Below are 15,699 nucleotides of genomic sequence, written 5' to 3' on the forward strand. Positions count from 1 at the left end.
ATTGTATTGAATCCAGAATGTGGTAGGAGGACTAACATGTTTCACAACTCTTGTTGGACAACTTGTCAGTAGATGTGTCTGCTGAACTTGACTGTGCTTGACAAAAGTTGATTTTGTATACTCTGTTGTCAAAGTGTCTACTTTGAACAGAAAGGGTTGGTAGAATGGCAATTTGACGAACTGAAATGAGATACCAGGGGGGTTTTGTCACCAAAGCCCCATATACTACCCACCACTGGGACCTGTATGCTCTCGTTGGCTGGCCCTCGCTTCATATTCGTCACCTACCTGGTTAAATAAAGGTGAAATAAAAATAAAATAAATATCCTGTCTGGTACCTGCAAACAATAACATATAAACACCACCAGGGGGAAGCATTTCCTTGACTTGCATAATTCAGCTGAACAAAAATGCATTGCACTTCCTTTGATTACCATTGGGTGTCATTATGCCAGTATTTAGCCTCTAATTCTGTGTGATTGCAAGTCAGTAAATTGTTACTCATTTGAAAAATTATAGCATTATAGAATTATTAAAAATATATACGTTACAATTACAATATATACGTTACAATTACAATGTAAATGGTAATTGCAAATACAAACAATTATTACAATGAATGAAGCAAATAAAACAGGCATGGTGACAGGATGAGGACAATACAGTGTGAGTATGTTGAGCAGTGCATTAAAACACAAAACATATATATGTATCAAGAAAGAAAGTAAAAGTAATTTTTAAAAAACTAAATATTATCCTTGCACAATGTTCAATGTTCACAATGTTGCAATGCATTTTTGTAATAACCTAAGTATGTGTTTGTTACTGGAGGACTCAGCACCACTAGACACTGGTACCAGTAGGCTCAGACTTATTTTCACATGAGCCGTAGAAATTAAGACGGTTATCTTTGAGTTGTTGAACTTGTTATCCTTCTTCCTACCTGCTCATCCTGATATAAACACTGTAACAAGGTATTGCAGAGTTGGTTGTGATAGTGATTTAGGTTCAGAGTGAATCGAAGGTTCAACACTGTCACTGATAGCAGATTAGTGAGCTGCCAGCATTGACATAAACATCAACACATGAAAAGAAGAGGAGCTGGAATATGAAAGGGAATGGGGTCTATTCCCGGTGCTCCTCTCCTCTCTGTCAGGCTGTCTGTCTCTCCTGTGACCGTGAGGGAAAACGGAAGGCATTCCGAGCCAAGCTCCTTCCTTCGACAAGTGTTAAATCATTCATCATCTAACTGCCTGATTGGCTTAAAAAGCTAACAACGCTTTAGCTGGTGAATGAGAAATGTGTTATGAAGGTATGGCTGGCAGGGCGATGCACTCCCCTGCTCTTCCCCCCTCGTGAGACCCATTCTCTTCCCACCTAACTGCACATTCTTTGAGCCCACAAAACGAAGCTAAGGATAGACTTGGAGGGAGGAGCCCTCTTCATCTAAGCCCTTTCCCCTCTTCATTCCCCCTTTTCCTGTCTCCCTTCTTCCCTCTCTCGTGTGTGTGTGTGTGTGTGTGTGTGTGTGTGTGTGTGTGTGTGTGTGTGTGTGTGTGTGTGTGTGTGTGTGTGTGTGTGTGTGTGTGTGTGTGTGTGTGTGTGTGTGTGTGTGTGTGTGTGTGTGTGTTTTATTTTTTTTTATATATTTTTTTATAGAGGTCGACCGATTAATCGGAATGGCCGATTGTTCAACTTTTCATAACAATCGTAATTTTTGGACACCGATTTGGCCGATTTAATTTTTTATATTTTTTTACACCTTTATTTAACTAGGCAAGTCAGTTAAGAACACATTCTTATTTTCAATGACGGCCTAGGAACGGTGGGTTAACTGCCTTGTTCAGGGGCAGAACGACAGATTTTTACCTTGTCAGCTCAGGGATTCAATCTTGCAACCTCACAGTTAACTAGTCCAACGCTCTAACCACCTGCCTGACTTTGCACTCCACGAGGAGCCTGCCTGTTACGCGAGTGCAGTAAGAAGCCAAGGTAAGTTGCTAGCTAGCATTAAACTTATCTTATAAAAAACAATCAATCATAATCACTAGTTAACTACACATGGTTGATGATATTACTCGTTTATCTAGCGTGTCCTGCGTTGCATATAATCGATGCGGTGCGCATTCGCGAAAAAGGACTGTCGTTGCTCCAACGTGTACCTAACCATAAACATCAATGCCTTTCTTAAAATCAATACACAGAAGTATATATTTTTAAACCTGCATATTTAGCTAATAGAAATCCAGGTTAGCAGGCAATATTAACCAGGTGAAATTGTGTCACTTCTCTTGCGTTCATTGCACGCAGAGTCAGGGTATATGCAACAGTTTGGGCCCCCTGGCTCTTTGCGAACTAATTTGCCTGAATTTTACGTAATTATGACATAACATTGAAGGTTGTGCAATGTAACAGGAATATTTAGACTTATGGATGCCACCCGTTAGATAAAATACGGAACTGTTCCGTATTTCACTGAAAGAATAAACATTTTGTTTTTGAGATGGTAGTTTCCGGATTCGACCATATTAATGACCTAAGTCTCGTATTTCTGTGTGTTATTATGTTATAATTAAGTCTATGATTTGATATTTGATAGAGCAGTCTGACTGAGCGGTGGTCGGCAGCAGCAAGCTCGTAGAGCATTCATTCAATGTCACGCCCTGACCTTAGTTCCTTTTTTATGTCTCTATTTTGGTTTGGTCAGGGCGTGAGTTGGGGTGGACATTCTATGTTTTGTGTTCTATGTTTTCTATTTCTGTGTGTTTGGCCGGGTGTGGTTCTCAATCAGAGGCAGCTGTCTATCATTGTCTCTGATTGAGAACCATACTTAGGTAGCCTTTTCCCACCTGTGTTTTGTGGGTAGTTGTTTTCTGTCTTTGTGTCTGTACCAGACAGGACTGTTTCGTTTCATTCTCTTTGTTATTTTGTTTAGTGTTCTGTTTTTAATAAATGAACACACTTACCACGCTGCGCTTTGGTCCGACTACTCTTCATCTGACGACGAAAATCGTTACATTCAAACAGCACTTTCGTGCATTTGCCAGCAGCTCTTCGCTGTGCTTCAAGCATTGCGCTGTTTATGACTTCAAGCCTATCAACTCCCGAGATTAGGCTGGCAATAACATCCAATAGTCCAAGGTATATGAAATACAAATGGTATAGAGAGAAATAGTCCTATAATTCCTATAATAACTACAACCTAAAACTTCTTACCTGGGAATATTGAAGACTCATGTTAGAAGGAACCACCAGCTTTCATATGTTCTCATGTTCTGAGCAAGGAACTTAAACGTTAGCTTTTTTACATGGCAAATATTGCACTTTTACTTTCTTCTCCAACACTTTGTTTTTGCATTATTTAAACCAAATTGAACATGTTTCATTATATATTTGAGACTAAATTGATTTTATTGATGTATTATGTTAAGTTAAAATAAAAGTGTTCATTCAGTATTGTTGTAATTGTCATTATTACAAATATATATATACAAATCGGCCGATTTAATCGGTATCAGCTTTTTTGGGTCCTCCAATAATCGGTATTGGTGTTGAAAAATCATAATCGGTCAACCTTTAATATATATATATGGGGAACCAGTGTGTTACTTAGTGCCCAGCCCTCCCACCAGCATGGTACTGTGTTACTTAGTACCCAGCACTCCCACCAGCATGGTACTGTGTTAGTTAGTACCCAGCCCTCCCACCAGCATGGTACTGTGTTACTTAGTGCCCAGCCCCTGCCCTCCCACCAGCATGGTACTGTGTTACTTAGTGCCCAGCCCCAGCCTTCCCACCAGCATGGTACTGTGTTAGTTAGCGCCCAGCCCCAGCCCTCCCACCAGCATGGTACTGTGTTACTTAATGCCCAGCCCCAGCCTTCCCACCAGCATGGTACTGTGTTACTTAGTGCCCAGCCCCTGCCCTCCCACCAGCATGGTACTGTGTTACTTAGTGCCCAGCCCCTGCCCTCCCACCAGCATGGTACTGTGTTACTTAGTGCCCAGCCCCAGCCCTCCTACCAGTGTGGTACTGTGTTAGTTAGCGCCCAGCCCCAGCCCTCCCACCAGCATGGTACTGTGTTGGTTAGTGCCCAGCCCCTGCCCTCCCACCAGCATGGTACTGTGTTGGTTAGTGCCCAGCCCCTGCCCTCCCACCAGCATGGTACTGTGTTAGTTTTTTCCCTCCCACCAGCATGTTACTGTGTTACTTAGTGCCCTGCCCTCCCACCAGCATGGTACTGTGTTAGTTAGTGCCCAGCCCTCCCACCAGCATGGTACTGTGTTACTTAGTGCCCAGCCCTCCCACCAGCATGGTACTGTGTTAGTTAGTACCCAGCCCTCCCACCAGCATGGTACTGTGTTACTTGGTGCCCTGCACTTAGTGCCCTGCACTGTGTAAGTTAGTGCCCTCCCACCAGCATGGTACTGTGTTAGTTAGTGCCCTCCCACCAGCATGGTACTGTGTTAGTTAGTGCCCTCCCACCAGCATGGTACTGTGTTAGTTAGTGCCCTCCCACCAGCATGGTACTGTGTTAGTTAGTGCCCTCCCACCAGCATGGTACTGTGTTACTTAGTGCCCTCCCACCAGCATGGAACTGTGTTAGTTAGTGCCCTCCCACCAGCATGGTACTGTGTTGGTTAGCGCCCAGCCCCAGCCCTCCCACCAGCATGGTACTGTGTTAGTTAGTGCCCAGCCCTCCCACCAGCATGGTACTGTGTTACTTAGTGCCCAGCCCTCCCACCAGCATGGTACTGTGTTACTTAGTGCCCAGCCCCAGCCCTCCCACCAGCATGGTACTGTGTTACTTAGTGCCCAGCCCCAGCCCTCCCACCAGCATGGTACTGTGTTACTTAGTGCCCAGCCCTCCCACCAGCATGGTACTGTGTTGGTTTGTGCCCAGCCCCTGCCCTCCCACCAGCATGGTACTGTGTTAGTTTGTGCCCTCCCACCAGCATGGTACTGTGTTAGTTAGTGCCCTCCCACCAGCATGGTACTGTGTTAGTTTTTCCCCTCCCACCAGCATGGTACTGTGTTAGTTAGTGCCCTGCCCTGCCCTCCCACCAGAATGGTACTGTGTTCGTTTTTTCCCTCCCACCAGCATGGTACTGTGTTAGTTTGTGCCCTCCCACCAGCATGGTACTGTGTTAGTTAGTGCCCTCCCACCAGCATGGTACTGTGTTACTTAGTGCCCTCCCACCAGCATGGTACTGTGTTAGTTAGTGCCCTCCCACCAGCATGGTACTGTGTTACTTAGTGCCCTCCCACCAGCATGGTACTGTGTTACTTAGTGCCCTCCCACCAGCATGGTACTGTGTTAGTTTTTCCCCTCCCATCAGCATGGTACTGTGTTAGTTTGTGCCCTCCCACCAGCATGGTACTGTGTTAGTTTTTCCCCTCCCACCAGCATGGTACTGTGTTAGTTAGTGCCCTGCCCTGCCCTCCCACCAGAATGGTACTGTGTTCGTTTTTTCCCTCCCACCAGCATGGTACTGTGTTAGTTTGTGCCCTCCCACCAGCATGGTACTGTGTTACTTAGTGCCCTCCCACCAGCATGGTACTGTGTTAGTTTTTCCCCTCCCATCAGCATGGTACTGTGTTAGTTTGTGCCCTCCCACCAGCATGGTACTGTGTTACTTAGTGCCCTCCCACCAGCATGGTACTGTGTTAGTTTTTCCCCTCCCATCAGCATGGTACTGTGTTAGTTTGTGCCCTCCCACCAGCATGGTCTGTGTTACTTAGTGCCCTCCCACCAGCATGGTACTGTGTTAGTTAGTGCCCTCCCACCAGCATGGTACTGTGTTAGTTAGTGCCCAGCCCTCCCTCTCACTGTCTGCCCTGGTGCTGTGAAGAGAGGCTTCTGTCGTGACAGTGGGTACAATAATCTGGATTGTCTAGTAAAGGACTGTACTGTGTTTCAGCGATGAAACAAGACTGTAACTACCAATAGGATACCACGAAATTGGGGAGAAGAAGGGTTAATAAAAAGACAACATTTAAAGGACACTGATTCATTCATAATAGTTGTGACCCTCATTGCATTAGAGGAACTTATTTTGTACTTCCCATTGAATAGTATTACTGTACCTCACCCTTGGCATCAGCATCACAGTGTTTTCTCTTCTGTTCCTCTCTGTATCAGATCCTCTCTGTTTCATCCTGTGATTTACTGTCACTTCCTACTATAATGACCTTTCTCTTCCACGTCTTCAGGGCATGTTGCATTTCTCCTTCTCCTCGTCTTGAAGGCACGTTGCTTTTGTGTTTTCTCTCTGTCCCCTCTCTCTTTGTCATTCTCTCTCTCCTTCTTCACCCCCCCACCTCTGACCCCGTCTCACCTGCCCCTCCTCCTATACTGACCCTGTCTCACCTGCCCCTCCTCCTATACTGACCCCGTCTCACCTGCCCCTCCTCCTATACTGACCCTGTCTCACCTGCCCCTCCTCCTGCACTGACCCTGTCTCACCGCCCCTCCTCCTATACTGACCCTGTCTCACCGCCCCTCCTCCTATACTGACCCTGTCTCACCTGCCCCTCCTCCTATACTGACCCTGTCTCACCGCCCCTCCTCCTATACTGACCCTGTCTCACCGCCCCTCCTCCTATACTGACCCTGTCTCACCGCCCCTCCTCCTATACTGACCCTGTCTCACTGCCCCTCCTCCTATACTGACCCTGTCTCACCACCCTTCCTCCTATACTGACCCTGTCTCACCGCCCCTCCTCCTATACTGACCCTATCTCACCTGCCCCTCCTCCTATACTGACCCTGTCTCACCGCCCCTCCTCCTATACTGACCCTGTCTCACCTGCCCCTCCTCCTATACTGACCCTGTCTCACCTGCCCCTCCTCCTATACTGACCCTGTCTCACCGCCCCTCCTCCTATACTGACCCTGTCTCACCGCCCCTCCTCCTATACTGACCCTGTCTCACCGCCCCTCCTCCTATACTGACCCTGTCTCACCTGCCCCTCCTCCTATACTGACCCTGTCTCACCGCCCCTCCTCCTATACTGACCCTGTCTCACCTGCCCCTCCTCCTATACTGACCCTGTCTCACCGCCCCTCCTCCTATACTGACCCTGTCTCACCGCCCCTCCTCCTATACTGACCCTGTCTCACCTGCCCCTCCTCCTATACTGACCCTGTCTCACCTGCCCCTCCTCCTATACTGACCCTGTCTCACCTGCCCCTCCTCCTGCACTGACCCTGTCTCACCTGCCCCTCCTCCTGCACTGACCCTGTCTCACCGCCCCTCCTCCTATACTGACCCTGTCTCACCTGCCCCTCCTCCTATACTGACCCTGTCTCACCGCCCCTCCTCCTATACTGACCCTGTCTCACCGCCCCTCCTCCTATACTGACCCTGTCTCACCGCCCCTCCTCCTATACTGACCCTGTCTCACCGCCCCTCCTCCTATACTGACCCTGTCTCACCGCCCCTCCTCCTATACTGACCCTGTCTCACCTGCCCCTCCTCCTATACTGACCCTGTCTCACCTGCCCCTCCTCCTATACTGACCCTGTCTCACCTGCCCCTCCTCCTGCACTGACCCTGTCTCTTTTTCTTTCTTTTTCTTTCTCTCTGTTTATTTTCTGCAGTCTCCTGTGACCTCTCAGGCTATTCGGCCATGTCCTCCTCCTGTCCAGGCCAAGATGGTGCCGTCTCCCTCTCCCACTCCTAGTCCTGTCCTCCAGATCTCCTCCTCCACTGCGCGACCTTCTGTGAGCAGACTCTCCACTACAGAACTTCCCATCTCTCCATCTTTCCATCCCTCTCAGACCCTCCTCTACCCATCCCTTCATCCTGTTCCTCTTCTTCCTTCTCCCCTTTCTCCTCCGCTTCGTCGTCGTCTGCCTCCTCTTCCTCCTCCTCCTCCTCCTCACCTCTTTACCAACACAAACCTATAAGTTCTTCTAATCTGGGCGCATCCCATCTGACCCTTTTAACAGAGTAGAGAGTTAATTATTGAATGATATATTCAGTCAAAATTGAATTATTTGTGTATAGCTTGAAATTTACATAGTTTTGTCCAAGACCAGTGGGGGGACACAGGTGGGGGATTACTGGTATGTTTAGGGTTTTCTAGTCAGGTGCATCATTATTTGGAGGAGCTGTTTTGCTTGAAAGTCCCCCAGTCCCCTCTCCTCCCCTCCTCTCTGTTAAGCAATGTCCACAGAAGTCAGGACACCCGATGTGACAGGAGCGCTGTGCTGTTTCCCTCCTGTTCTCTGTGGCCTTGCTGGAAGCTCCCTTCACGTCCTGTTTATCTCTCTGTCTGCTCCTTGCTCTTCCAGAAGGGCCCCATGGCGCCGGCTGTGGCAGTGACGGCTCCCCAACAGGCCCCCGTGGTGATGGCCCCCCAGGCCCCCGTGGTGATGGCCCCCCAGGTCCAGGCTGGGGCCCAGGCTGCCTCGCAGCCAGCCCTGCCCCCACAGACCAGCGCCCCTGTAGCCCCAGGAGCCTCTGTCATCTCCCAGGTCTGTATTCTGCTCTGCTCCAGTCTGCCGGCCTCCTCTGGGCTGGTTAGGCTCCTCAAGCCCCAGTGCTGTCACAGCTGCCAGCAGGCTGGCTGTGTCTCCACCTTGGCCATGGCCCCACACAGCTGGGCATAGTGGGCATAGCCTCACACACAAACACATGTACATACACTCACAGACTCTTCCCCGGTGTCCTCTCCGATCCCCAAACACTGAAAGATAAAGTGTTCAACATATTTATTGATAAAATCATAACATTACATGCTTATTGAATTTGCAATTTCCTAGGAGATGCAGGAGAATGTGAAGAAGTGTAAGAACTTCTTGGCCACCCTGATAAAGCTGGCTTCCCACAACTCTCCGTCACCTGAGACCTCCAAAAATGTCAAGTCACTGGTCCAGGATCTACTGGTGAGTCTCACTACCTAACTCATTATATTACCTCTACATTACCACATCATTACATTATTTCTACATTATCTCTACATTACTGTCTTATCAACAGAGAAACATGGAATACTACTTTCTTTGCCCTACACTCTTAGAAAAAAGGTACTATATAGAACCGAAAAGGGTTCTTTGGCTGTCCAAATAAGATAACCCTTTGAAGAACCCTTTTGATTCTAGGTAGAGCCCTTTACACATGGAACCCAAAATAATTCTACCTGGAACCAAAAAGGGTTCTCCTATGGGGAGCCTAATAGTGTAGGAAGAATATTTCTGACGTTGACAGGTTGTGTGATGTAATGTATTTCTTCATCTGTAGATGGCAGCATAAAACTCTAACATGATCCAGAGTGATGCTGTTGTTAAGGATAATATTTATTCAGAGTTGTTAATGAGATGTGTCCCAGGGGATGTTAAAATGTAAATCAATATCAACACCGTCGTTTAGGTGATTTCACCTCATCTCAATGTGCTCAGAAATCACATTGCACATCGCTTCAATCACATGCTCTGCTCTCTGTTGTACAAGTGTGTCACATCACATAACAAGGAGCTGACGGGTTAATAAACCTCCCTCTCTTCTCCCGCTCACAGGATGCTAAGATTGAGCCTGAGGAGTTCACCAACAGACTGCAGTCAGAGCTCAAGTCGTCTCCTCAGCCCTACCTGGTCCCCTTCCTCAAGGTGTGTACTGTATCTACTCAGGCTACATTTGGACACTCCTCGTCATGGATGTAAAAGCATTGGTTGGTGAAAACATTGTCTGGAGGGAGTTTCTACCGTTGTAAAATCAATGTAAGAAAGTGTGCAAGTGTACCCTTCAGGAGAAAGGTGGAGAACGTAAAACAGCCAGAGTGGCAGTGGAGAGGCCAGCACATGTGAGCCGGGCAGGGGCCGCTCCCCTGGCCTGACTCCAGACTGTGGGTGACAGTGGCCCCTGCAGCTGTCCGTGCCAGTAGCCAGCAGGCCTCTCCAGCCATCCGTGATGAGTGTCACATCATGCCACTGCCACCCAGCCCTCCCTCCCTCCCTCCCTCCGCAGAGCAGAGCCAGCCAGCCACAAACACAGTCATGTTGTCATGCAATGTTAGGACGTTTACATCAAAATATGCCACAGACCAAACATTTTTCAGGTCTACTGCTGGAGTGTTTGTCCCAAATGTTTGGCTAATGGATGAGCACTTGTCCATTGAGCATACATGTCAAGTATAATACACGTCATTTTAATATTCACGATTTGGGAGATTTATTTGTTATAATGATATCTATATTTGTACAACAATGTAATAATAATTTCACATTTGATAATTTAGAAGAAATAAAAAAACATTTAATGGCTTGTTTTTACTATGTACTGTATGTTAATGCCTCTGTTGTTGTGTGTGATCTGCCCCTCAACAGAAAAGCCTCCCGGCCCTGCGGCTGTCTCTGCTCAACATTCAGCATTCCCTGATCCAGCCTCTGCCGCAGGCCAAAGCCACCCCCATCACAGGCACCAGCTCTGCCATCATGGCCGGCCCAGCTGTCCGCGGCCGCCTCCCCAACAGCGTCAGCACCACGGGGGCCAGTGTCGGGGCCCAGGGACACACAGCTGCCCTGGTAGGTACAGTACACTCACAGTCATAGCTGTCTCTACACTCACACTTCCAGTCACAGAGATCAGCCACAGTCATACAGTCCACTGACCCAAACATAGATGACCCCTGGTTATGACTCTCTGTGGAAGTATTAGAACTAATAGAACATGTTTTGGCCACGGTTCTGTTGTTAAGGTTGATGATACTGTAATACTCTGATACTTACTTATCAGTGGGGTAAATAAGTGTTTGTTCTAGATTTCCAGAGTTTTGATTGCGTCTTCACTAAATCCAAGGTCATTTGTCTTGGTATGTACCTAAGCACCAAAGGAGTGATGAGTAAGGTTCCCCAGGCCCCAGTAGTAGAGAAGTGTCTCCCAGTGCTCAGAGACTGAGACAGAGCTGGATGTGTTCCAGTGGGGAACGGCTTCACTGACAGGCTAGGCCAGCACACCACAGACCATACAGAGGCTTAGCCAAGGCAGCTGGCCACGGGGCTGGATCAGTGCACTCCCATGGGGCCTGTGTGTGTGTGTATGTGTACGTTTGTGTGTGTGTGTGTGTGTATGGCTATGCCTGTGCCCAGCGGTGTGTGTGTATACACATGTGAGTCAATGGAGTGCAGTGCTGGCTCACAGAGGAGAGGCCTCCATGGAGACTACCCAAGGTCAGAGCCCGCTGGCATCCGATGCTGGCGGGGACATACCCTCTCTGAGGACAGACTGGCAGGGTAGCCTGGGCTGGGGCACAGGGCTGGGTGGTGGTGGTGGTGGTGCCCTCCGCACCACTCATCTGCTGCTGCTGGTTGGGAGGGTCGTGGGTGAGGGGAGGTAACTAGGTCATAGCTGGATCAGTTTGAGAGCTGCTGTGTGTGGCTGCAGCTGTACAGCAGTTACTGTAGTGGAGCACTGTCACAGAGGACTCTGACACTGCTCTGCCAGCCTACACGCACACACACACACACACACACACACACACACACACACACACACACACACACACACACACACACACACACACACAGAGAGAGACACACACTGCTCTGTCAGCTCTCTGCTCTCCCACCAGACTATTGGCTGGTCTGATCCTGTGTCAACTCAATCACCAAAAGTCTGACATTCAAAGAAGTTGTAATTACTAGACTATAGCTCCTGGTATAACACCAGTCTAAAGCTAAAACGTGGTTCTGGTTTTGGAACCAGGGAACCCTGTATGTTCTTTATAGTGTGGTCCTAAAACAACCCCAAAAATGTCCCCAATTTTCGATTCTGGAACTTACCTGTGATTTTCTCAAACTGTGTTGTGGGTTTGCCAGAGGTACTACCTTCTCTATTCTGGCTGCTGAATGTATTTTCCTCTTTGAGGCCCTGCAGGGGATCTCTGGGAGAAATGGCCTCTATCTTTTTCAACCCTTGAACAGTAATATAGCATGTGTCAGGGAATGGAAAACAAGGCTAAAAAATATGCAGTGAGAAGCAAACTGGTGTGAATGGATGGCTGGGCCTCAGGCCTGTCCCACAGCTAGGCTGCATGCTAGGAAGGAAGTGGCTCTATTAGCGCAGAAGCAGCTCCCCTCCTCCCCTCCTCTCTTCTCTTCTCTGTCTTCACTTTTTCACTCTGCTGTTCCTCCTCTTCCTCCTCCCGTTGTTTTATGCCGACACACACACACACACTGGCCCATTCCTCCCTCCCCATATAGAGATACCTTTTTTAATGTCAAAATGAATTGGGATCAATCAATTTAAATGTTACAAGACCTGCTTTTCATCGTATTTACCATTCTTCTTCTCTCTCTCTCTCTCTCTCTCTGTCTCTCTCTCTCTCTCTCTGTCTCTCTCTGTCTCTCTCTCTCTCTCTCTCTCTGTCTCTCTGTCTCTCTCTCTCTCTCTGTCTCTCTCGCTGTCTCTCTCTCTCTCTCTCTCTCTCGCTGTCTCTCTCGCTGTCTCTCTCTCTCTCTCTCTCTCTCTCTCTCTGTCTCTCTCTGTCTCTCTCTCTCTCTCTCTCTCTCTGTCTCTCTCTGTCTCTCTCTCTCTCTCTCTGTCTCTCTCGCTGTCTCTCTCTCTCTCTCTCGCTGTCTCTCTCTCTCGCTGTCTCTCTCTCTCGCTGTCTCTCTCTCTCGCTGTCTCTCTCTCTCTCTCTCTCTGTCTCTCTCTCTCTCTCTCTCTCCCCCCCCCCTCAGGGTATCAAGCAAGCGGGCTCCTTTGGTTGCCAGGTCAGGATGCCCATGGTGATCACACCATTAAGAACACAAGGTGACTATAGCGTATCTCCATTCCTTGTTACATATTTCCTATGGTACTACAGAGAATCCTTATCCCACACCAGACACATAGGAGAGCTGAGAACAGGTGTTTCCTATCCTGCTGTACCCCATCCTTTCATCAAACATTTACACTGCTACCATCTCACACTGATTCACAAACACTGACTGAACACACTGAAGCAAGCCCTAAAACATCCCCTAAATACCATACTTGTCCCCAAAGAGTGTGGTGTGCTCTCAGGTGTGTGTATTTGTGCGTGTGTGTGCATGTGTGTGATCAGAGGTGCATACAAATTCGATTTGCCCCTTCCTCAGATTGCCTGCAGTGAAAGATCTGTAGGTTGTTTTATGTCCATAAATTGGAATGTGGGAAAAGTTTCTAAAAATACTTTGTGCCTCTTGGCTAGGAACATGCCTGTTAAAATCAAGTTTAAATTCACTCTGGCAGTCCTTGTGCCTCTCCAAAAAACGTGTCTTCAAGCAGGATGCGGTTTTGGAGTGTAAGGAGAACCGGTGAAGCGCAGTGATATTGACAGAATGATGTTGTCTATACAGACCTGGGGAGAGCTGCCTACGTTGTGATGCTGCGCCTCTGTCTCCCCTGGTCCCCCTCTTCTCTCCCCAGTGTGACAGAGATGGTTAAAGAAAGTCTTCAGACAGGAACAGGTTTGATGACAATACGAGGGGACAGCTCATAATAATATTACTCTGTGTGTGTGTGTGTGTGTGTGTGTGTGTGTGTGTGTGTGTGTGTGTGTGTGTGTGTGTGTGTGTGTGTGTGTGTGTGTGTGTGTGTGTGTGTGTGTGTGTGTGTGTGTGTGTGTGTGTGTGTGTGTGTGTGTTTTCCCCCCAGGCACTGTCAGCAAGGGAGCCACGTTCCAAGCAGGCAAAAGTCCTGTGGGTTTTGCCGTTAAGGGCTCTGGAAATCAGAAAAACAAGCTGAACGATCCCGGAGGCAGTTCTTTCAGGTACAAAACACTGGTTCTGTGCACCTCTTCAGGTAGAGAGAAGAGGGAGGAAAAGAGAGAGGTAGGAGAAGAGAGAAAGAGTCTTACTGAGTGTTATGGACAGCCAGCACATGGGGGCAGCATTTCACCAAGATAACTTGGATGACTACAGGCTACACTCTCAGCTAAGGCCATGAGTTTTCATCCTGTCATCTGCCTGACTCTCTCTATCTCTGTCTCTATCTCTGTCTCTGTCTGTCTGTCTCTGTCTGTCTCTCTCTGTCTCTGTCTCTATCTCTGTCTCTCTATCTCTGTCTCTGTCTCTGTCTGTCTCTCTCTATCTATCTCTGTCTCTATCTCTGTCTCTATCTCTCTCTATCTCTGTCTCTGTCTGTCTGTCTCTGTCTGTCTCTCTCTGTCTCTATCTCTGTCTCCATCTCTCTCTATCTCTGTCTGTCTCTCTCTATCTCTGTCTCTATCTCTGTCTCTGTCTCTATCTCTCTCTATCTCTGTCTCTGTCTGTCTCTCTCTGTCTCTGTCTCTGTCTCTCTCTCTCTCTCTCTCTCTCTCTCTCTCTCTCTCTCTCTCTCTCTCTCTCTCTCTCTCTCTCTCTCTCTCTCTCTCTATACTTTTTCTTCATCTGTCACATAGCAACATTCTCTCTCTCCCAGCCAATAGATAATTCAGAGTAATTCATACTCTCATCAATGCTCTGGATTCCTGTTCCAACTCTTTGGTAGGAATGATAATGAACTACTAAAAAGTTAAGTACGAACAGGGTCATTATCGAAAACATGTACATGGATTAACACTAGCTAATGACCCTGTTCTAAATAAAATGGCACAGTGTAGTCTACACTTGTGTTGCCCCCTGTTAATATAGATGTTTATGGTTGCCCCCTGTTAATATAGATGTTTATGTTTACCCCCTGTTAATATAGATGTTTATGGTTGCCCCCTGTTAATATAGATGTTTATGTTTACCCCCTGTTAATATAGATGTTTATGTTTACCCCCTGTTAATATAGATGTTTATGTTTACCCCCTGTTAATATAGATGTTTATGGTTGCCCCCTGTTAATATAGATGTTTATGGTTGCCCCCTGTTAATATAGATGTTTATGGTTACCCCTGTTAATATAGATGTTTATGGTTACCCCCTGTTAATATAGATGTTTATGTTTACCCCCTGTTAATATAGATGTTTATGGTTGCCCCCTGTTAATATAGATGTTTATGGTTGCCCCCTGTTAATATAGATGTTTATGGTTACCCCTGTTAATATAGATGTTTATGGTTACCCCCTGTTAATATAGATGTTTATGTTTACCCCCTGTTAATATAGATGTTTATGGTTACCCCCTGTTAATATAGATGTTTATGTTTACCCCCTGTTAATATAGATGTTTATGGTTGCCCCCTGTTAATATAGATGTTTATGGTTGCCCCCTGTTAATATAGATGTTTATGTTTACCCCCTGTTAATATAGATGTTTATGGTTGCCCCCTGTTAATATAGATGTTTATGGTTACCCCCTGTTAATATAGATGTTTATGTTTACCCCCTGTTAATATAGATGTGTATGGTTGCCCCCTGTTAATATAGATGTTTATGTTTACCCCCTGTTAATATAGATGTGTATGGTTGCTCCCTGTTAATATAGATGTTTATGGTTACCCCCTGTTAATATAGATGTTTATGGTTACCCCCTGTTAATATAGATGTTTATGGTTGCCCCCTGTTAATATAGATGTTTATGTTTACCCCCTGTTAATATAGATGTTTATGGTTACCCCCTGTTAATATAGATGTTTATGTTTACCCCCTGTTAATATAGATGTTTATGTTTACCCCCTGTTAATATAGATGTTTATGTTTACCCCCTGTTAATATAGATGTTTATGTTTACCCCCTGTTAATATAGATGTTTATGGTTGCCCCCTGTTAATATAGATGTTTATGGTTACCCCCTGTTAATATAG

The 15,699-nt window shown here is 47.0% G+C and overlaps 1 protein-coding gene across 1 annotated transcript in view; it reads left to right on the forward strand.

The window, feature by feature from the left end:
• Positions 1 to 15,699, forward strand: part of LOC120048085 (transcription initiation factor TFIID subunit 4-like) — an 87,801-nt gene that overhangs the window by 14,221 nt on the left and 57,881 nt on the right. The window contains exons 3-8 of the mRNA XM_038993787.1: positions 8,300 to 8,482; positions 8,771 to 8,893; positions 9,524 to 9,613; positions 10,331 to 10,528; positions 12,686 to 12,758; positions 13,623 to 13,737. Of these exons, the coding sequence (XP_038849715.1) occupies positions 8,300 to 8,482; positions 8,771 to 8,893; positions 9,524 to 9,613; positions 10,331 to 10,528; positions 12,686 to 12,758; positions 13,623 to 13,737 (782 nt within the window). The remainder of the gene's footprint in view (positions 1 to 8,299; positions 8,483 to 8,770; positions 8,894 to 9,523; positions 9,614 to 10,330; positions 10,529 to 12,685; positions 12,759 to 13,622; positions 13,738 to 15,699) is intronic.

The sequence above is a fragment of the Salvelinus namaycush genome, chromosome 1, assembly GCF_016432855.1.
Source record: "Salvelinus namaycush isolate Seneca chromosome 1, SaNama_1.0, whole genome shotgun sequence".
Classification (NCBI taxonomy): domain Eukaryota; kingdom Metazoa; phylum Chordata; class Actinopteri; order Salmoniformes; family Salmonidae; genus Salvelinus; species Salvelinus namaycush.